General features: G+C 38.7%; 1 protein-coding gene across 8 annotated transcripts in view; it reads right to left on the bottom strand.

The window, feature by feature from the left end:
• Positions 1-24332, bottom strand: part of LOC110829150 (uncharacterized) — a 28084-nt gene that overhangs the window by 1988 nt on the left and 1764 nt on the right. For 3 of the 8 annotated variants that reach the window (XM_087344087.1, XM_087344089.1, XM_087344090.1), the window contains exons 2-7: positions 12676-12711; positions 7780-7968; positions 7153-7262; positions 6507-6640; positions 5616-5777; positions 336-445 (exon numbers count right to left, since the gene is read on the bottom strand). In XM_087344087.1, coding sequence (XP_087200213.1) covers positions 336-445; positions 5616-5777; positions 6507-6640; positions 7153-7262; positions 7780-7968; positions 12676-12711 — 741 coding nt within the window. Of the gene's footprint in view, positions 1-335; positions 446-5615; positions 5778-6506; positions 6641-7152; positions 7263-7779; positions 7969-12675; positions 15542-18640; positions 19237-24332 lie in introns of those variants that run through there. The other 5 variants (XM_087344093.1, XM_087344091.1, XM_087344088.1 and 2 more) reach the window with 5 other exon arrangements.

Genomic DNA, 24332 nt, shown 5'->3' with positions numbered 1-24332 from the left:
TGTGGAAAAGAGAAGGCGATAATTTTTACCCGTCCTGTACTTTGCTGTGCCCCAAGGAATATCAAGCGTTGTATAACTTAACTGTTTTTCTTCCCTTTTATGACATGCGTGTGTAAAAACATGCATTCCGGCCTGTGTATACGAAAGATTTGTTCTCAGACAACTTTAAGTAATTTAAGTTACTCTTGGGTTGAGTTCTTCAGATCATCAAATCCTGCACCCCATGCAAATTTCACTTCATTTCTCGAGGACCATCTCAGTTAATAATCACTTCTCATACACGCTTATGTGCCCTTATTTTTCATAGTTTTTTCAATGTATATATGTTTTCTTACCGACAGATTGTCGTCTGGAACGTAAGTGGGCCTGTAGAAGCGACTGATTGGTCTGGATCTGGGCGGTGAGGTATAAGCTGACGGGTTACGGTACCATTCTCCAGACAGTGCTGAAATTAACAACAACAGGCATGTACAGCATCGTACTAAATTTACTTCTTTAGATCTAAGGATTTATGGTAATAGTTCGGTGTTAGGATGTTCCCTGGGAATTGTTTAGTTCACAGTATGTCTGAAATATTCGGCGGCTAGTTGTGTCACTGCCTTCAATTACACGTTAACAACCTAACATTATGATACATTCATCTGGAGTTTATGAGTGTAAATATTCTTGACCAGAAAACGTGATACCCTATTTTAAATGTTAAACTCTCAGTATGATTTCTCTTGTTCACAAACATCTACGACATTCTCATTTAACCACAATCAAGACTTAGCATCTTCATGTCGTGTTTTATGCTAACCAACCATGAGTCAAATACAGTGCAAATTTCCAGAGGGAAAAAACACTCTATAATGAGTTAGTTTTTTGACGTAGCTGTGAAGAAGACCGATAATTACAGTGCTTTTAAAATGTGTCTGAAACACACGTCAAAAAACACTGACCAGGGAGTGATTATCGTATTGGCTTGTGTTAGGCTAGAACCGGAAGTACCTTCGAGTAAGGCTTAAACAGTGTTCCTGCAGTAAAACATTGTTATTCAGGATTTAAATTTGCATGAAAAGGACCTTCTGTAGTTCGTAGTGTGATTTTGCACTACTCAGAACTTAAGGTCGTCAATTTTGGTTCTGTTTACTAATCAACATTAACATTCTTCGCCAAAACGATATTATGGTAAGGTTACAATGACCCAGGCCACTCACGGGAAGACAGCTTTTATATCAACATAGGCATTTACTTGCAACGAATTTTTAATTTAAAATCTTTATTTTTGTCATTCCGAAAGATATCCAGGCTGCTCTGTACACAGATAACTCGTAAATATTTATGTTTCTTGTATTGTATTTGTCGCGGATCACCGGGATGAGAGAACGCGTCCTCTTTGGACAGTGACGTCAGTCTGGAACTTCCTACCGGTGTTTCAAAGTTCATTGCACTTCGTGTTTGATTACAAAAATACGGACTTCGTTGTCCACGAGAGAAACAAACCTAATTATACTCTTCTTATCAGCTCATTTCCCCATCAGGACTCCCTGCAAGAGAATTTTCATCAGCTGGTACCAGAAAAGTGCAGATTGAGGGATCAAAGTACTACTGACAAAGCTTCTCATGCAAAGAATTTATTAGTGCTCAAACGCAGACTTAGCTATCAAGCTAGGCGTGCAGATTCATGCAACTAGATGTGATCTGTAAATTTAAAGGTGTAGTGGGACATGAATTTGATTTGTAATAGAGTATAACGAGTTACCCTTTATCGAAAAAAGTGCTGGTTGCTTAGAGATACCTAAATTGCTACTAGCTCCATTTTGCACGTTTTATGTTACAATGACAATAATTCTGTGGAACTTAATATATAACGTACTTGAAATGAAGTTTTTACAAAATACTGAAATTATTCTTTGTTGCCATCAGAATGCAGTTATGTAACTAATGCAGAAAAGCGTATGAGATGTTAAGTTCTCATGTCATTGAAGATATTGGTCTTCTGGGTTTCGACGTCAAGTGAACTTGTAGGTAGATACGAACTTTTAGGAGGAACGTACTGCCGCAATCTTCTTCCGGAGCTTTGTTATCTACCTGCAGATCCACTTGGCATCGCAACCAATAAAACACCATCGATAAAGTTTTAACATTTAAGCCATAAACGTTGTCCATTTCCTTGGAGTTGTGTGCAATTTTTGGAACTCTGTTTTTGCCTCAGTTCTCGAATTTCGGGTAATATTTACTGTTTTTACATGCCTTTGTTTACGGCCGTGCTTCACCAATAGGATGGAATGCATGGGGAATGTGATGAAGGCAGAGAATCGATAGGTATTGACCTGATATCGATTACCCTGGATTACATGACACTATGCACATATTTATACATTTTAACAGGCCTAGCTATACATGTAGATGAGTTACATAATTATTTAGATCATATGTGGCAGTGTTAACGTCGAGTTCGTGAGAACAGGAAGTTGACTTTTACTCGTACGAGTGGTAACAGTGGTATCGTGCTTTGTGAGCGTATTGCCAACCTTACAGGAAAAGTAAGAATGCTTTTTCACGAGTTAGATCCTAAATTGTATAAATATTTATATAAAGTGTGAAGATTAGTTATTAAGAGCGATAGAAAGGCATAGATGTTCATAACAGCGCATAGAGACAGAAACATAAGAATCCACAGAGCAGTATTTTATGTCGATGTTACTCCTACCAAAAAAAGTTCGGCATAACAACAGTTTGATATGGTAGTTACTCCGAAAACTGTATTTATACTTACACTAAGATCTTGCCGACCGCCAGACCACCTCCGAGCTGCTGTCAGATGATCGATTTTAAAATGAGTAAGGAACTGCTTGTTCGTGTTTGTGTGGGGGGTGGGGGGTGGATGTAACAGCTTTTCGGAATGCGGTTTGCTGTTCGTGACAGCACGTTTGTCGCTATTGTATGGGATGTAGTGAGTCTTTAGAGAAGGCGTATAATTAATATTGTCGTCTGTTTGCTTTAATTTTCGTTGTGTTGTTGAAACTGAATGGAGTGTTAACTAGAATACATTGTTGCATCAGACATTATGCACACCCGTTCTAAGATACATCTGAACAAGTTTGTGTGTATATCAGTGTGGTAAAATAGTATGCGCTGTGATAGTTGATTTATCGATATTTGTTCATCGATTTTGTTTTAAGACATTTTTAATTTTATAAATAGCTTGCACTTTCCAGTAAAGTAAATACGTGTTAAAACTGACTTTGGCGTCCTAAGGGATGGCATTACTTATTTTATATAAATTTGGGATACATTTTTAGGGGGAGATACGTTAGTTCCTGATTAATGAAAATCATTTCATATAATTCTTCAGATTTAGCTGCAGAATATTTTATATATAGGTCTACGCCATCTTAATGAGGACATTAAGTGTGAACATCTAAACAAAATGGCACGCCCATGCTGCATCTAACGTATAAAAACACACCTCTAGAGCTTCAGAGGCAAAAAGGAGTAAAACAAAAACCATGAGCATGCTGTGTTTAAATTTAAAATGAAATTACATATAGAGGCAAGGTGTGAGCACTGATTTTCATCTGAGGATAAACTTTCAGGACATAACATAACCTCAACTGTGTATTACAGATAATGTTACTTGAAATGAAAGTTTATCCATATTTTTCAAGAGAATACACTAACACGTAGCAAAAGTATAGCATCAATCAAGCAACATTTATTTCTAGATACAAAAATTGTATACATTAAACAGCGATGATTGTCAGACGTCATTGTCCTTCGATATTAAAGCAGGATGTGTGTACTTATTATACTGTGATTAGTTTGTATTACAAGAATTAAAATAAATATTATATATAGGAAAACATATAAAACATAAATAACTTCCTGAAAGAGTAAGAAAAAAAAGATAGTGTAACAGAAGAACAGAAAACAAAAAGTGTGTCGTGATTATGTGAAGAGGAAGGCAGAGCTGCACACACCAATGTTTTATGCTTGTTCGTCGTTGCCTGGAAGTAAAGGAACACCTCGAGTTATTCACAAAAAAACACACACATTACTAGAATCTGACTCGGGTTCTTCCACAACACCGACACTTCCATATTGCGAAATAATGAAATTCTGGCATATTTAATTTATCGAAAAGTATATTGAAATACTGGGGTACGTAAATTTTAAATTCGAAATTTGAATGTGAGATGCACCGAACTGGATACATGAAAGTAAATATCGTCTCTCAGAGAATATTTTTACGTATTCACGGCCATGGAATGGGTGTAAAGGCTCGTCCTATTTAATTTATTTAATTTTGTGTAAATATTTAGGATGGGAAACGAGATTTTTAGTTTTTGTTCTTCCGTAAACTTTATCAAGGCTGTGATGAAGCAGAAATGGCAGCAGAGTACAGCATAAGGATATTCAAATTTCCTGTCTGCTTGCGCTACACTCAAAATTGTCCACAGATGACACTTTTCGTTATAGGAAAGTGCACTCAGATAAATGTGGAACATTAGGGTAAGAGCATTACAAAAGTAATTTTCTCCATTTTTACCGAAAGCCACATAAATTATAATCTTTCTATAATCTCTGTTATTTGTGGAAGAACTCCGAGTACATGTAGGCTAAATTAAAATAGTTTGTAAGAAATCTATGATTGGCTTTGTTAAATTACAAACGAACATGAGAGCACACTTAAAATTATGGCTTACAAATAGGTACTTGGAAACAGAAATACGTCATTGGTCACGTCCGTAAACTGTAACTTTCGCTTTTAATCTGAAGCCAAATGAATGACGGTTCTGTATTAATTCCTGAAGTTATAAATCGAGGCAATGACCTCTGAATGGGGTATTTGATATGACGCGAAACCGTAAGATAAATAATTATGATTTCTAATTGAAATGTTGAAGTTTGGAATTATCTTACCATAAAATATGATACGGCATTTATCCTTCTGTACCTCTGGTACAGAAAAAACGAAATTGCAAATGTGTATTTATTTTCAAACACTTTCATTGCTAACTGTTCTTAATTTTCGCTTATTATCTATTGTTCACAGAGCTGCGAACAGTGGGGATGCTCAAGTGCATGGGGGGGGGGTATAAATTGGTTTCCTTATTTTTCGTTAAACAACTCTGTATTGAAAATTTTTACAAAAAATATAAATTTTATATAGCACATTAATTTCTTTATAAATTTAATTAAGTTGGATTTGAACTGATTTATCGTACTTTTTAACGACGCTATCATTTGCTTCAAGTAAATTATTGCACTGGTAGAGAGTGAAACCGAATTCTCGAAACGTTTACTAGTGACAATCCATATGAAATTAAAAGAAAAAACCCCTTTAAGTGGTTTAAAATAAGAAACATCTTCAGGGCAGATGAACGAGGAGACTGGACCTGCCCATTATGTGTTCACTTTATGCAGTGGCTGCTAGTGACTCGTTAACGTTAATGATGAATCTCGCGGGATCGAGTTGAAGCCTCTAGAGGGTCTCAGACTTTCAAGATCCCTGGTGATTTAGTAATTGTCCACAAACATCGAATATATAACAGACGCGTTCGTCTGACTTCCGCTGCGATAAGTCACTGAGGATGTCAAGTTCTTAAGAGTTTAGGAATTGTCATTACCTGCAACCAAAGCCGGATGTGGGTTTTCGGCTGCTTCTCTGTTCTTCTTGTAGTGTGACAAGTACTGGACGTCATTTTTAACGCGGTCGTCATCATAGAGGTTCTTCCTCCTAGGAAAGGCACGTCCTCCTGCGAAGCTGACACACGCCAGGTGCCCCTTACCTGAAAGGTCGAAAGTTCACATGCTACCTCATGAAGGTTCACAGTTGCTGCCTGCTCCATTAATTCCACAACGAAGTTAGCTACTCGTAATTGCAGGGTAAAGTAAAGCTGTCCCACTATACGCCATGTAGGCAATAGATGGGAGTGAGTGGTCAGCATCACGCCCCGGCCGGCTTTACCCCCCGGAAAAGGACCTCGGTACCCATTGGATAGGAGGCTGGGTGGGCCCCAGAGCCGGTCTCGACGCAGAGGCTAGAGGAGAAATCCTCTGCCCCCGTTGGGGATCGAATCCCGGTCGCCCAGTCCGTAGCCAGTCACTATACCGACTGAGCTTTGTCGGCTCCGTAATTGCAGGGTAATTATGAAATATAAGACGGAACATTGGGGACTATCTGTTCACGAACACGACAAAAAAATGTCTGTGTAAACAGGGATCCTAGGTGAAAGTTTTGAAAATAATGGAGTTTTTTTAACTAATTCACATTCCACGATGTACACTGATGTCACATATTCAAATTCAGATATTGCCATTACCAGAGTGTTCACTCGTCTCTGCCCTATTATGTACATGCCCCTTTTATACAACGAAGCAAAACAGCCTTTTACGTGTTAAAAGTAACTCCCTTTTCTCTAAAGTAATTTCACTAACGATGCGTTTGTTCAGACAACTCAGTTATTTCGTTAGGACACGAGAAAGCTGCCTTTACGAATGCCGTTAATGTGACTTACCCATGAGTCGCTTTGCGGGCTCATCGTAATGCGATATACTGAGTATCTCTTGTCTCACGTTGTGAGTCGGTCCCAACAGGCGACGGATGTAGGCGTCGGAGGTGATGCGTTCTGGTACAGGCGACTCCTGATACCTGCAGAGGAAGAATGCGGATTGTCAAACTGGACGGCATTGTACATTGTATAGTGTAACAGTTTAACGCTTCTGGGGGCGCCGTGAGCGTTGGCCACTCCTTGGCAATTGTCTGTGAACGGATTTGGACGAATTGTTCATTCACAGAATATTTAATTACGCTGATTTATCTGCAGTGGTCAAATGATACACGTAATAAGAATTTCAAGCAGGTAGCAGTGACCTGTGGCAAAGTACTTTTCTGGTATTTGTTTGTGGATAATGAGGAAAACCATGACACAGACACAATTAATTTTATATTTATTATTTTTTTTTAAAAAAGTAATATTAATATTATGAAATTTATTTTGAAAACAATTATGTGTAAAGCAATCAGAATTATGATTGTTATATGCAAATGAAATTCACTGAAAATAAGGTAATTGTAACAAATGAGTTATGTCAGACATTGGTCATCTGTAGACTCGGATGTTATTGAAGTTTCCTGTCACTGTATTACTAGTTGTTTTATACCTGGCGACACTGATGGGGAAGATCTTAGTAGCACGGGGCAATGGTTCGTGGATGCGTTTAAGTAGCGCCGCTGTCTGAGCCCGGATCGAACGTGTTTCGTCATCAAACGTCTGTAAGGAACACAATCGAGCGTAAGTCACGCCCAAGAAATGAAGCAGTTCATAAATACATTTTCTGAATAAAGCCAAGAACACAACAGCATTAATACGCAGGATTTATTGCTTGTTGTTAAAGAAACATGGGAGAAACACGTTTCCCCCCCAGTACGAATGCAAAATTATCATTTTCCTCGTTTCTGCGCGTCTTAGTGTCCTTACCACTGACATCAAAACATTGATTGTCTCGGGCTTCTGAGAACTTTCTTATTGTTGTCAGGTTAAAGTTCAGTATTTCCTGGTCACTGAATGAAAATAATAAACAAATTTATTTTACAAATAATAACCACGTATTTTAGTTTGAGATGACTATTTCCAAGGGATTCTGAAACAGTTTCCAACCACTGACTTGCATTAGTGTGGGGGGTAACGAAACACCCGCTGGAGAATGTGATAAACGTTTCCAGGCACCTGATCGTCTATCGACTGTGCCGGTCGAGCGAGACTCGTTACACCACAGCCTCGCACTTACCACTGCGGAGCGAGAGTTGAGGTAGTCCTCGGCGGGCTGATAGGCGAGCGACGGCCGGACCTTGTGGTTGATGCGGTCAATCTCGGCGAGGATGATTGAGGGTCTCAGCCTCACAGTGTGTGCCGGAGGGGACACGGTGGTCAGACGCTTGTGGGCGACGAACGGGATGGAGTGGTGGAAGGTCTGAGCCTGTGGGATCAGGGAGCACATCATGCCGCGTGCAAAGACACGTTTACGCCCGGGAGAATGCGTCTCTCGCCATACATTCGGCACCGCATCGTTCCGACGTAGACTGGACTGACCCGCAGAACATATTGGTAATCTACCACGTCGCGGATTGATTGAAGGTTACCGACATTTGAATACGCCGCGAAGAATTTTGATATTATTTACCTCTTGCCAGCGTTTCGGAGGAGTATACTCTATCTTCAGAATGGTTACTGGTACAAACCAGATCATCTACAGTCATGTCGCCAAGAAAATTTGGTTTTACACATTGTAATTATTAGTTTTTTTAAATTTAGTGATGGATTTAACATTGGAGTCCCGTGAATTGCTATATACTGTATGTGTACCGAGTAGACCGTACACGTTATAATCACTATAAAGCAATTATAAGAAGCGAATATCGACTTATTTGTTTTAATTCAAATGTCGGGCTTGCCGATTTTCAAAGTAAAATATAAAGTTGTCCCTGATACATAAGCGCCATTAGGCATAAAATACGGACTACATGCGATTATTTATCTATTGACACTGCCTTATTGCGGCGAAAATTGTTAGGTTGGTTCATATGTCTATAGTGATCCGTTAGGGACGCGAAGTATGACATTTCAAGTGTCTAAGAAAGTTTCGCGATAAATGAAAATTAAATTATTTAATGTTTAAATTTTAATTGCAATAGTGTAGTCTATTTCATACAACCAGCAATTCAAGAAACGTCAAATTTATCTCAATCTTGAGGCTTTAGATGTAATTTTTTTTTCTGATTTAATTTGCGTGTAATAAGAAATGAATTTGCTTTAGTGTATGCGTACAGTTTAAATAGACCGACCTGAAGAATTAAGATTGGATCACAATCGTTATGACAACCAGAATAAAAATTCTTAGTTGAAATTTACAAAATGATATTTCAGCTAAGAATCAATTTGATTTAGTTTTTCGTCTTTGCATTACGTACGATATGCCAAGGGGATGCGAACCCCGTTAATATCATGCATTTTAGTGGTCAGTGAGAGTTAGGGTTAATGAATTAGTGGACCACTCTTTGGTTTTAGTAAGATGCACACTCGATGAAGCATACCTTATTAGTAAAAAAGTTCTCTGATGTTCCAAGGCACAAAATTGCACTAAGCCTGTAAAATACACCAGGCTGACTCATGTAGTTTGTTCTAAATTGACATAAACTTTCAAAATTAACTAGGAAAAGAGTAAAGCTGTTGAAAAAGTTAACAATATTTTTACTTTATAAAAAAATACCTAGTCAAAACATATATTAATGGATTAACACGTACGATATAGCCACACTGTAGAGCAGAATTTTAATGCAGCCTTTAAGAAGCTTAGAGTAAGGAAAGCCATTGATAAGCATTGTTAAAAATATGCTTGCCCGTGTTTATACTCCATAAACACAGATTTAGTGTAGATTGGCATTAATTTTAAAAACTGTAAAATATTGTTGGTTAAAACATTACAAACAGAAATAATGATATAAAACTTTTTTATTTTGCCAAAGCAGTTTGTAAGTGCTGAGTTATTTACACCATCCAGTGTATACAATGCTTTTGAGGAATTAACACAATACATCGTTAGACACTAATAGCTTGTGAGCAGTGTTAAAAGCTGTAGACGTCTTCCAGCGATGCCAGCAAACAACCATTCCTGGAATCTCATAAACTTTGCCTCATTTATCAACAGTCTAAAACATTTAACTTTGTGCATACACATTGTACATTTCAGTGAGCCAGAATTATCTAAATGTCAACAATGACAAACCTACTCAGTTTTGCCTACTGGCCACCCACGGGCAACCGTGACTGTCTCAGAATGGACGGCCATTCGGCTACCCTGACTGAGGCTTTCTATGCTTTTACTCAGTTGTAACGCAAATTCCAAAGGGGCACGGTCCTCCTTCCCCATTCATGGAGACCTTCAGCTGAAGTGATCCCCCCCCCCTCCCCCGAGCCCCAAAGTTGCTTGTTGCTGATTGCTCTGGTGTGAATCCTGCCTTAAGCACGAATAAACTACAAATCAGTTGAAAACAAATTTTTGTTGTGTGGCGTCTCTGGATTAGCTGTTTTCCGATTCAGTGTCCCTTCTTCCAACACTTATTTTTAACAACTCCGTTTAGCTCCAACTGAAATAAGACCCTTTTTGTAATGGTCAGATGCTGCTAGTAAAATTCGTGTGTTTAAGCCATTGGAATCACTGTTATCGATTCAAGAATTAATCGAAATTCTAGAAGGTTTCATAACATAGCGGCAGGTCTTCTTGGGCGGAGGATAACAATGCCTGACACCAGAGAAAATTTCGACGAATAACTGAACGGGATTCGAACCCCCCCCAGCTTCAAAGTTGTTGCCAAAACCGGTTCACTCAGGAAGACTTCATGTAACTGCATTTTATTCTTCCCTGGAAATAATGTTCATTACTGAATTTTTAAAATGAAATTAGTTGGCAGAGGTATAGTTCGGACCAGTTGTGTCAACAGCGGAAATCCGAAACTTCAGCTTTTCTTTAAGTCGTAATTCGAAAGATCGTGGCCGTTAATAGTCAGGTTGTTAAAGACAGATTTAGGTCGGAGGTTTATATGTTTGGCAGCACAGATATAAATATTTGCAGAATCGGCCCTCCTTCAGTAGCAAACGTGTCGGAGTCTGGTCCGATTACGCAATGTGCTGTCGGTTGATGCAGGGCATTTTGCCAGTTTCCGTCCCGAATTATGAGAATGTTTATACATCGAGGAAGATTAGCATTTCAGTGCCAGACAGTTCTTATTGAGCAACAGCGCAAAAGAATGTTACGCTTTGGACGAAATTAAACATTATTTCTTTTGCGAGACTGGCATTATCTTATCTCGGCAGTGCCACCTACTAAAAACTTCGAAAGATATAATAATTTGTCACTTTATTTTTTGTCAGAGTATTCTTTCTAGTGATTCTTCTAGGTACTTCATTGATTGACTGACTTTCTGACAAGCCTAACTGAACCTCGTATAAATTAAACAATTATAATACATTATAAACATGCAAAATATGTTTAAAAAATGATAATATTAAACAGCCTCAGATACATAATGCCAGACCATTAATACAGGAGCTAAGTTTGTAAGAATATGTAAACCTAGTTTAAAAAATTAAACTTTACGATTTTCAGATATCGAATTAATGTCACCACATTTAATAGGTGTCAGTGAACGTAAATGATATGAAAACATTTACAGATTCAATTCGGAATAATTAGATTACAGCAATTTATATTTTGTTAATGCTCGTACATACTAAAGGCGTATGAGCAGCTTTACTTCGACCTCGTAGAAAACTGTACGTAATATTCCGTCTCGGTTGAAACCATTCGTGACTGAAATTACTTTTACTCGTCATTCTGTCTATTTCAGCGACTTTTTATTCAAAACACTTGCAGCTGAAACGTTTATTTTAAATATTTTTTTAAACGACGTGTACTTAAATGCAAAGAAAATAATGATTTCTGGATCTTTTCACTGTGATATCTCCTGTTTGATTAGGTTTGGAACAAAATATTTGTATCTGTAGGACTAATACATTAAAATAAACGTATTAGAAATCTCAAGGAACGCGTATTCAAAACAGATGTTTTTCAGAGTATAACACTTTTTCATTCTTGTTTAATGTAATGTACTTCTGCCTTTTTATGTGATGTCTCAAGGTAAGATCATTATCATTTTAATTTAGCGACATAAACATGTATTTTTATCTTTCACGCTCCGTGTGTTAATTGGTTTTCACGCGAGCTTGACGAGAAACGGAATCTGCTGTTGTCCTGTTCCTTGGATCTCCCACTGGCGGTTCAGTGGAGCTGAAACCAAGCAATCTACACACCTTGCACCTGTAAATCTTGTTTGGCGACCGCTGCATAAGCTTATTTTGTTTATTCTTTAAAGACGTTCAAACCCATCTGATATGTTAACTTGGGATTTCATGAGGAAAATCGCTACTAATGAAGTTATCCCAGATTGAATGTGTCTCCTTCTCATGGTCGGTGGCTACTCGGTAGAATCTCTTCAGATACATTTTGTTTACATCGTCGTGTTTTTTTTTCCCCCAGGAAGTTCTTAGGCTTTATGTAGTAACACAACAAGACCATTATCTGTAAGCGCCTTCATGTTCGTTTTCCTTAAACTTCGTGTGAACTCACCGGACGCCAAATGGTCTTCTCTGTCGACACAGTGAAGTTCCGGCCAACTAATTGAGGATAAAGTGTAACAAAGCTGATATGCTTGGCTGCCTGGAGCTGACTAACGATACGTTTCATCTGATCGGTTCTGTTGTGTTCCATTGTATGGAAGTAAGACTTTTAATTTTTTCGATTTGAAAGTGTTAGCCAGGGTAACACGGTTAACATGAACGACGCTCCGCCCCTGGAATGTGACATATTTTCCGGTTTAAGTCTTTGTAGGGCTAGATAGACGACAAGCCCTTATAAATGTCTTGTGACTTAAATTTGTTTTTGAATTCTTTCTTCTGTAACTAGCGAGAGGCTTTCTGGTCTACCTCAGAAGAAAGCGCCACGTGGCCACCGTAATCGGTTAGGCTTGGTATTGTCTTAATGAAAGAGAACATTGAATAATTTGATTAATGAAGCTCTACGTTAATCACATGGGACATTACACACACAGAGGTTTTTGCTCCAACCTACCTTCCCCATTCCGTGTAACCTCGGATGTCGGCTGCCCTGGACATCACAGCTCCGACGAAGATGTGGTCCAGCGGATGTCGAGTTGGAGGGGGAGGCGGATTCGGGGGTGGGGGAGATTGATCCACAGATGGACAAAAAACAGAGGACCGACAATTAGATTTTCTTTCTGGTTCAGGCTTCAAAAACGTTTGAGGACGGAACACAGCACAGATGTTGGCAAGGGAGGTATCTGATGACGTCATGCGAGAGATCGTACGTGTTTTGTTCTGTTACTTAAGAAAAATTTTATGTGTAATAAAAGAATATATCAGATGTTTAAATAATAAATTAAGCTGTGGTTCAGTGATGATTCTTCGAGCTTTTTCGTATTTTGCTCTTTTTTCGGTTAATGTAGAACGTGAATGTTGGCAGGCATGCCCTTATTCCAATGCAATTTTGGTGAGTGATTTCCCCCTCCCCCCCCCTTCAAACAGTGGCAATCTGACTGATCGACCATTTCGATTCGGGGGTTTAAATGGGATATTAAGGTTTATAATTTAGCTCAAGTGTTTTTTACTGCAATAAAGTCTAGCCATTCAAATACAATAAAAATAGTGTTAGTGTCTTTAATCTGTCTAAATGCTAAGAAACGTAACACTCCATTTAACTCTGTTGGTATAATGTTAAGTAAAATAAAATTCACTAGCCTGCATACCATTAAGAGACAGTTTTTCCTATTTATATCACACAGTGGCGAAGCAATTCCTGGACAAATTCTAAACGCGAACAATCAGAAGAAAATGGAAGTACTAATTACCGCATTTTGATTTACGCTCAGAGTCTGACTACATACAAACACAAATCGTGTTTTTTTGCGTGTAACCATCAGAGTGTGGGAGAACAAAATATTGTTGATTATTTGAAGTCTAGAGTTAATTTACTAATCACTTGTTTAAAACAAATTATGTCTCGACCATGTATCTTCTTAACTGTACTTCTATAGAAACTAGTATTTTCCTAGGCTACAACACAGTTTCTTAATTATCATATCACCGCAATCTTATGGAACGTTTCAGAGTTGAAGTCGATTATATGTTAAATATTTAGTCTTATATTGCGTTTAAAAATAAGTTTACGTTTCTAAAAAAACTGTGTTCTCGATCACAGGTGTTTCAATTTCTTTCGAGATGATTTTTAATTCAAGGGGATTGATATTTCCTCGTTCTGACACTGAATTTTGAATCGTGTTCAAATTCAAGACATGTTTTTCCCCTTTCAAAACCGCAAAATACACGTGTTCTAAAGCTTCGATCTGTTTATTGTTTCGAGGAAAACAATCTCTCAATGGGGTGTAGTGAATCTTACAAAGCACAGGTAATGTCTAGTGATAACATGGATATATGTCGGTGATTACACCCCAGAATATTCAAGGTGTATCGCCCCAAGCGACTTGGTATTCCATTAGATAAAACTCGTCTTATCAGTTGATTCCGTTTTGCAGAAGAATTGTACAAGCGGAGACAAGGCTGCAGTAATGCTCATTCGTTTCGGTGGTTATAGAATTTGATCGTGAGTGACGGCGGAAACAAGGCCTTAGTGAAGAAGTTCGGTGAATGACGTCACCACAACAGGATGCGTAGAATTTGGGAAAACTGTGGTTGGTGACGCGTATGAATGCGGAGTTTACGTGACCTAGGACCTTCAGTTGTACTTGAGGCTGATCTGTCTGGCGAAGTGTTCGTCGCGTTTGACGTATGTGTGTGCAAAATTGTGACATTTTGCAACGAGCTACACGGAGTTCTGTCTCAGACTTTGTAAAAGGGCTTCAGAAATGAGCAAGACGCTCACAACAATCCACGAAGTGATGATACGACAGATGGTTTGGTGTTGGCTGCGTTCTTCGGCACGGAAGAAATTGTTCGTTCTGAATTTTTCGTTTTTGCGAAGAAGTCTTGCAACGTTTGAGAGAGAGAGACTGGAGAAATGGCGGAACGGGCGGATGCTCCATCACGACAAAGCACTGCGTCGTCACACGTCACTCTACATCCGTCAGTTTTTGACGGGAAAAAGCATTCCCGTGTTACACAGCAACCGACCTGTCGAGGAGTGTCTCATGGCTATTATCCAGACAGAGGAGCGACGTAACGCGACAGAAGGCACAAAGTCTCGTCGCATGCGGGTAATTACAAAAGAAGACTCAGAATTTTCTCCAGCCGTGACAGGAGCGCCGTATGAAGTGTGTCTGTGTTACCGAAGGGCGAAAATGTTGAAGAGGATTAATGACGAAATAGGCATTAGATCATTCACCGAACTTTTCCTGTAACCCCCATAACGCGAATTACGTTCATGGCAAGATTTATAACGAGAACGACAGGTTTTGTCGTCCGTCTTCTTTGTTCCTGGATACATTTTAGAATTTACAAGTTTAAATTGTTTATTTACACAGAAATTAAGGTAAACTTGTGTAATTTCTGTTCCATATTTTCTTTCTGTGATTATAGTTCTATTTTGTGACACGTATTTACTGACAGACTTTGCATGTGCCAGTGGACAAGCTGTTTCGATTTACATCAATTTGATTGTAAATTCTGATGGATCATATTTAATTTAATATGCAAGAATATTGTATTGTCTTGAAACAAAAGAATTTCCCTTTGGCAAATGTCGATTTTGAGCCTACTTGCAACACTTGTTCAGAGCTTCTTTGTTTTTGGAGTTGCGAAGTCATTGATTCTTATAGCACGTATCAGAACTGTGGACTGTTACTTCATGCGATTTTCAGTTATTGAGTGTAAAGTTCTATCGAGATAATTTTTTATTTTTATTTTGTGTTGAATCTATTGGAATACCAGTGCAAAGTTCGTGTTTGGATGGCAAACATGCTACACGCGATATGAGAAATGGCGATAAGTTGTGCCGTGTGGGAGCCTGCCTGACGTGCTGGAGCTGTAGGAGGAATGGTAGGATCCCGGGTAATCGGAATTGCGGGAAGACCTCTCAGTGCTGTAAGAGTAGGACCCTGGGCCGGAACCTGTGGAGCGATTGACTCGTTCGCTGCTGCTAGAGTAGTTGCGAGTAGGGACAGACGAGTGCGGGTTCGAACTCGATGTCGACTCGCTCTTCTCGCTAGCGTACGAGTAGGAGTACTGCTCCTCTGCGCGTCGAGGTCTGTCTGGCGTGTCCGTCACCACGTAGTGTCGGGGCGTCTGCCGGCCAAACAAACACGTCACACTGTGCACCTTTATTTTAAGGATGTCACTTGATATCCGCATTGCCAAGGCATGAATGCGTCGCAAGATGATCTTCAGACACGGTCCAGAAATTTCACTGAGGTTTACTTCTGGAGGAGCACAGGGACAAGGCGGGTTTTCTGCTCTGATGATGTATTTCGTATCGACGTCTTTGACATCCGCCTCTTTCGTGTTCTTTATTGCCAACATTCTGATAACCCACAATGACGAAATAAAGCAGAAATACCACCTCGAATTTAGTGAAATATTTGTGTTATTTCTGTTTATTATAGCTCCCGGAAGTATCAGCATCATTTAATTATTTGGAAACAGTAAATGCCTACCGAAATTGTTAACTCCATTTGAAATGGACAATCCGCAGAGGACTTTGCCGACCTCTAACCCGAAATTGAAGCTGGCCCATATTTATATAAACTTTTTATATTGTTTTGCTGTATAGAACCCTATGTAATAAATGTGTTGTGTATTTGAAAATAATGCTTATCCACTGCTATGAAATAGTCATCCATTATATTCAAATTATTGAAGCATCTGGCCTAATGGATGATAAGGAAATGTTTGGCGGTCGTATGTCAGGAGATAGAAGCTACATACATGGCACAATTGACGTCTAATACATTAAGAATATGTTTCTCAATAATTTGTATATAACAGTTCAGAGAAAGAGGACATGGGATAATATTGCACTTCTGAAACGTTGTGCTATAACGTACAAGAAACTGGTTTACACAATCCGCAGTCTTATAACGACATACAAGTAGCAATTGAAAGGAAGGCTAGAAACATTTTATATTATGTTTGAGTCATCATTTGTATCTTCGGAAGTTAAATTCAAAATAAGTTTTGGTGAACATATCAAAACAAGTGGAAAGGGACGTCAGTAATATTGTAAATCAGTATGTATTTATAAGCGAATCCATGTGCTAAGGAACTGGTATTTTATATTGTTTAATTTTTCCAAACTTTCATCTTAGCTTATAGCCTCATACGTTTTTTTTTTCATCCTCTTCGATCAAAGTACATTCTCGAAACGTTAATAAATGTCAAACATTTTGCGATTAAAATGTTACAAATTTTAATAGTAAAAATTTTGAGAGGGTCTATTTTAAAATATTACATATCTCAAAATCAACCATAAAAGGATATCCTAACGTATTTCAGGGGGAATTCTTAAGTGGAATATTTACAACTGCCAAAACCTTAGTATTTTCTCGATACACACGCAGTCAATCATATTGGAAGTGCTTGAGTGTTTACAACGATCTCGTGGATATCTCGCTGCAAGGTTAATTTTGAAAAACATGAGCATTTTGGATTTTCTTTGAATTTTTTGTGGATGTCAGAGAATTTTAATAGCAACACATACTTTTAAAGATTCGATATCAGGATCTCCCGACATGACGTCACCGATCGTGTTGTAAATGGTACATCTTCCTTACCTTGCTTCCAATCGGCTAGAGGCAAAGTGGTCATGTATAATTGCAAATTACTTATCCTAAAACAGATTTTTTAATTCAATACTGTAATAATTATAATTCAATCTGCATGTACTTCACGATGTTGTTTATTGCGTTTGAAATGTGAGTAAATGCACATTAGTGTTAAGCAGTCTAAATAGTACGCAGTAATTGTTACAGAAATTAATAGGGATTGGTCTGCGCTCATATTCATATTTGTAACACACGATTTTAAAAGTTGGAAGCGTCTGAAGTTGTTAAGATGTAGGTTCCTCTACGAATTTCATGGTGAAAATTTCTTTATTGTCGGTGTCATGGAAAAAGTTATTAGCTGACAGTTTTATTCAAATATAGTTAAGAAGCACGCCATTAAAACTGAATCTGTCCGGATGCATGTGTAGAAGAAATCACTATACCTAATTTATTGGAATTTTTTTCTTCATATAAACAGATTCTGACATTTAATTATGCGCCGTTTAGATGCGAATGCCCGAACCTTCTACATTTGAGCTGGTGACTTCTACATGACACGACAATGTGGAAATATAATAAATGTTAAAATAATATTTTTTTACTACATTTTGTATTCAGATCAGTACGCCTTAAGCCCTTTTATAAAACATACAATTATAAATTTATATAAGGTACCATTCATATAATAATGTTCTGAGAAATATACATGTGAAGGAAAAAAGTGTGAATTATTAAATAATGCGTTGAATTTAAAGATTAAAGGTAATTATCATTTGCAGTGTGGGCATCTGGCATTGTTTCTGCATGTTAATTTTCATATGTGTACTGTATTACAACAGTCCAAAATAATCGATGTATTATTATAAACCATGTACATACATAATCCAACATTGTAACTGTAATGTTCAATTAGTGAAAAGTTGGTGTTTGAAACAAACATCACATATTAATTAGGCCTGTTTCCTATTAATAAATACTTCAATAAGGGAATAACAATTATTTAAAAAGCATTTATTCCTGAGCAATGGTGTAATATTCATGCCAGCATGTTAATATTTCTGGTTGTTTCACGAGTGGGGTGTAATATCGAGATTTGGAAATGAAGATTCTAATATTTATCGGTTTATATTTAATGAGTCTTACAAAGTATGGTGTTGGCGTTACACATATAGGAGAAAAATCAAGAATTTTGGCTCAGTCTTCGGTGACGACGAGTAAATCTTGTTCTGAAGAGGCGATATTTCTGGTTCTCGCGGTTATCATGTCTTAAATAAATAAGTAAGTAAATATTGAAATACTAAGTACCGTAAAATAGCTCAGGCGGCTATCCGCTTTGATTTCCACCGCGGAGACCTTGAGTCAGTTGTGCTAATTACCGTTCCTCCGTTGCTCAATGTTCGCCGATGACCAGTCCCTGAGGCGTGTCATAACCCCGACCAAGCAGCACTTATCATGTTCTTTTATACATCTTTAAAAAGAATATTGTTTCCTCGACTTCCCGTGAAACTAAACCAACCAGAAAGTACAAATATGGGATACCTTTTTGTTTTAGTTCGTATTTGATTAGATGCTACATATGCGTTATCTCCGTGGTAGAAATGGCTGTTAATTGACACTCTAACCCCTAGTGGTTGAACTGCGAATGCGAACTGGGATAAACAAGCATGTTAACGCGGCATGTTAGTAATCTAATGTCCAAGTGCGTTCTAATATTGCCGCCAATCAGTGCTGGTCGGCGAGTTGAAGAGCACGCGGCGATGTGTCCTGGACGGGACTCGGGATAAGTTTGGCTTCCCGGTAAGTGACTGCTCCCGTGGGACTCTGCCGAAGGCCGTGAACACGGGGGGCACTTGGCTCGGCCGCGGGACAGTGGGATGTAGGTCCCAGTTTATCTCGCGCCTCTGCAAGCCCAGAAACACGGCAGCACTTTAGAATTTACTTAACAAGCAGACTTCGGGTGGCGGGGGAGGGCGACAAGCTTTGTGCAGACTTGAAATTCGACCCAGTTCTGGTAATCGGGGAAATGCCTGACAATGAAGTGAGTCCGCGCCTTCGTTTGCTGCCACTTAAAGTGACCAGTTCACGTGTTACAACCCTTTTTCGAATTGTCTCCCTCTCCAAACAAATGTGTTTGTTCCCAAAATATGATGCTTCGATACTCCATCATCACACACTAGTTGTTTTATGGAAGCACGAGTCTTGGCTTGTCGGAATAAACGGCATCAGAAGATTGTATGTCGAACTTCGTCATTTGCTAAAACTGCTGGCAGCTGGTATTAATTTATTTGAACAATAATTCTTTCAAAAACACTACCACTGCAGGTGGAACAAATTCTACTTTACGATATCATGGCTGAAGATAATACCGATTCTTCCATGTTGTTTCTGTTTTGTAAATTTAAAATGTAATTGTTTAAATTTACGTTTGGCAGATAATGGACAAATGTTTCGACTCTAATACTCTAATTCGTGAAGACTAAAGGTGAATGTAATCTGTAAGACATAAATCTCTACCACATTGCATTATTGTGAGACGCCGGATGTTTGGCAAAGGGAACTGGATCATGAACGCGCAGGCGCCATCTTGGGCTCAGACACTTCCTGCCAGCTCCGTCCCATTTTTATTTTTTAAAGTTTAGTTGTCAGATATTATAAAATAATGAGCCACGCAAACTAACTGCTCTCTGTCAGCAATATCTTGTAGGGTTTTGTTCCATTTATAGAATACTTAGGATTCTCAAGTGCACTTCAAAGTATAAACCCCTTTTCTTCCAGCCGCGTCCAGTACTTAGTCACTAGATCAGCTGTCTTGCTCTGGAGTGCTTTGAAAAGCCGGTGACTGAGTGTCTGTTGTCTTGTCACGTACCAGTTGAGGGGCTACGTGCATAAGAACAAAATAAATTGTTCTTCTAATAACCTTCGGAACCTTCTAAATATTGTAACCGTCTTTGGTATAAATGCGTTCTTAGACACTTTTTAAGTATTTTATTACGAAAAAAGTCTCATAATTAGTGCTTGTGGGTGTTGAGAAGTGTGATACGAAATTTATATTTCATGAACAGGTAACGTAAAACCTAAAAAGTGATGTTAAATAACATCCCTGAAGTTGTCTGGAGGTACTGGGAAAAACCACGATATGGTCGAGATTTTAATCTGGGTCATCCTGAATAAGAAGCAGTAGAGAAAGACCTCTCAACTGCGATGTTCAGTTTTGCCTAATTTAGAATGTGTCTGGAGAAACTATGTGAACGTTGCGGTGCGTTTGCATTTAAAGTTGGAAAAGGGCGAACTTTTTGTAATTTCTGTTTATTCTCTTTTAAATTCTTATAATGAGGAGCAGGAAAGCCAGGGAAGGCTAGAAGCTGTCTGGCAGAGTTGTCGAGAGAAGGGAGCAGGGTCAAAGCCCCTGATACTAAAATAAAAACGCATAGGACCTGTTAATATTTCTGTCCGGTTTTTGTGAAAGGTTGATTAACATAAGTGCATGTCGACTTTAAGACAGCTTTGGCTCTAATCCAGGAACGGTTGTCGTACTGACTTCATTGCAAGCGGGCAGTGAAGTCGAAGCGATCCTCTTCTGATGAATATTCAAAAATAAAATGTGCTTACAATGTCATGGTCCGAACTGCACAAAACGTGAGGAATGTTTTTGATCAGCTAAGCGACTGTTGAATTCTCAAGAAAGACTTTGCTCCACGACGTAAGTTAATTATACAGTCTTTGTCTTTGCAGTTGTTTCGTCGGGTAGTTTCGTACAAATTTGCCGACATTTCAGTGGTGCTTGCTGGACAGAAGAAAGTCATCTCCATGCTCGTCGCCGTGAGATCCCGAAATCTAACACCTACCTGTAGAATGTTTAAAACGAAGAATTTACCGCCTTGTAATTTAATATGTTTTATTTCTCCTTACTGAAGACGCGTTACCTCTGATTCTGTATTACAGAAATCGAATGGGAGTCGCAAATTTTATAAATTTAATCAGAAATAGCATTGGCCAGACTCCAGATACGAAGTAGTACAGAGAGTCGAACCATATGCAAGACTGTTGGAATAGAGACAAATACGCGAATGTGATAAATAGCCTTCTGTCCGTGGGACGTCAGACTGAACTTTGCAAGGAGCATTACGTAATTGTCGCTACGACGCCAGAACCGCTCTGACTAACCACTACGTCACCACAATTTTAATTCCTGTTGCCGTGAGCAAAAGGTCTGTTTCTGGGCAGCTCCTCCTCGTCTGTGGTGCGTTGTCACGTGCTACGAGGGCTTCACCGGCATGATTGTGAGGACCTTCGTTATTTCCGAAATATCCTTCGGACTCTCTTTGGGTTATTGTACCGAAGCTGTTGATAACGTTACGAGCGATGTCTGTCACCTTCGTGTCAACTGTTATTATAACAATTGCCATGGTAACGATTCTTAATTTCGACCTTATGGGATTATTATTTTAGTATATATGTATATTAAACCGTTGCTATGATAATCCTGTTGAGGGATTATCGGCCTTATGATTACCTAAAGCTCGTTAGTTTCGTTGGAAGCTATAATTAATACTATTTTTAAATAAAAGGACAGAAATCCGCTGGCTTCATTAATATTGATTAAATGGGTAGGCTCACGTTTCTTGAAAAGGTTTGCGTATTTGGCCACCGACAGGGAGAAATATATAAATATGATTTGCAAACAATTATGTTTTTTCTTTCTTCTGAAATTACTCAGAACCTGAGATTACAGATTATCGCGGAGGGTCTTTTGTGTTGCGCCGTGTAGTCTAGGCTACACGGCGCAACACGAAATACATCTTGATGTTCACTCTTTCGCTGTCGAGAGTTTTAGTTTAGCATCTTCAGTAAAAATATCGCACACGTTAGTAAGCTCTGTATGTCGCATCTGCCTGTTGTGAACAAACTGGATAAAATCTGTGTAAACATTTCACCTGAGGACCATTGAAATATCAACCGAAAGCTCGTCGATACAAGATTTCTCAGCGAAAATGTTTCCGCTTTCCCAACTTTAAATTTCTTGTCTCTCGACATAAACTTCTTCGCCAATTCGTATTACGTTTAAAGACAAGTTTTACTAAATGACAAAATCAAGAATATTTTATTTCATAAATTAAGCAGTTTTCACTGCGTTTTTTTTACCATTGATTCCTCGATGATCTATTGAAAGGATCCAGGATAATTTCTGTCTTCAATATAGGCAGATGCATTGTCAAGCGGGAATCGAAGCTCTGAGATTCCTATGTTCAGTATAAATCGATTAATGATCGTGGATTAAGAATCGAAGCTTTTTCAGGCCTATATTTACTGTACGTCGTTCAGTTTTCGTTTAGGTGTTTGGGGTAACATAAATCAAGTTTGATCAAAACCCATTCAACAGTTTCGAAAATTAGCTTGTAACATCCGAACGTACCAACATGAATTTCCACTGTGCGTTCATTTAGAGCCGTTTGCACCTTGAAATGTTGAAACGACGGCTTCAATCTTCGCGTGCTTTCAGTACTTACTGCCTCTGACTTGCATCAATTATTAATCGCAAGTAATTAACTTATTTTACGTAAATCGCGTGCTTGTAGCAGCAGTCAGCAATAATAATATCACAAACGATGTCCGATCTAGCCAGACCTTCGCTCGGTTCGGTAATTGAAGTCTGTGCGTGGTTCAGCGTGGGTGCTACCAACCCAGCGACGTCATACGGCGCGGTCAGCTTCTCTGGCTAAATTTGGATGCTCCCGTCTTGAGCGCCATGATCATTTCGAAATTCAAGACGGGGAGACGGAATTTGCATCATGACGGGATTCTTGTGTTGGCAGATGGCAGCGAACGCTGCCAGAAAATATAGCACAATGACAATTCTAAAGCTTTGTAAGAATCGTGTCACTTTTCACGAATCTTTCAGTTTTTGCGTTAGTACATTAAAGTTCTTGAAATAATTTCCTTTACCGCAGTTTGGTTAAAAGTCTGGACGTGTATTTCGAGGTTTGGATGGTAGTCAACATGTGCGGAAAATAATCAAAATAAAATATGTGAACGATGTAAGAGGAGAGATAATTCAGCGCTAAATATTTCAGCATTTGAATCTCTGTCAAACGAGTAACACTAATGTATTCTGATTCTGACGTAACTATTGGTCAATTACTGGTTTGAGAATTTATCATGTACAGTTCTTCCTTGATGTATCTTTACATTAGTGGGACTGGTGATCTGTTTATTAAAATAACATGCGATTTTGATGAGATTCTTGCAAGGCAAAGCATAACAAATTTACTGCTTACTATTCCAAAACACGCTTTTGGCCGGAGTCTGTCAAAACATTTTCTGTTCTCGTAATTTGCTATTCAAATGGGCCAATTTCCAACAAGTAGGTCAGTGACCTCTATTTCATTTTAAAACTGAACTATGTTGTGACGTCATCATACTAGCTGAGGATATGTAAAATTAACCCTTGCGTTTGTAGGCCTATAAGATTTTACCCATTATTTCGTTTGATCATATACGTAATCTCAAAATTTCCCATCTCACTTCTCTGACACAATTTGATCCATGGTTTTGTTAGCTCAGAATAGGTTTAACATACAATAACAAATTTAATACGGGCAAACAGAATTGTCATGTAGGATTTGAGGTTTTTAAGGCGGTGAGTCTGAAGATGGCTGTCTTCTGGGTTGTTGTGCCGTGTAGTCCTCTGAAACGTCGGCCAGTTTCTACCATACTTAGCGGCACAACATCCCAGAAAACATACAAACTTCAACGCTACATTTTACCTTCGTAATTCTACAGCAAGAGGGGCATAAGTGTGATGTGCCTTCAATTTTTCATTCAAAACTCACACAACGTGCAGGTGGACAGCGGCGTAGGCAAGATGGAGCCTCTGTTACGAGACACGGTCACCGCCAAACTTCAAGACGCACGGCCAAGGGAAGTTAAGAAATCAGCCACATCTTGGCACTGGTTATGTAAATAGCGTGTTACTCAAGGAAGAAAATTACTCATTGCT

This window comes from Zootermopsis nevadensis, unplaced genomic scaffold (assembly GCF_977971745.1).
Source record: "Zootermopsis nevadensis isolate Lab colony 2312 unplaced genomic scaffold, Znev_1.0 Znev_ptg000007l, whole genome shotgun sequence".
Lineage (NCBI taxonomy): Eukaryota > Metazoa > Arthropoda > Insecta > Blattodea > Termopsidae > Zootermopsis > Zootermopsis nevadensis.
The sequence above is the reverse complement of the archived record's forward strand: the minus strand, read 5'-3'. Positions and strand labels throughout refer to the sequence as shown.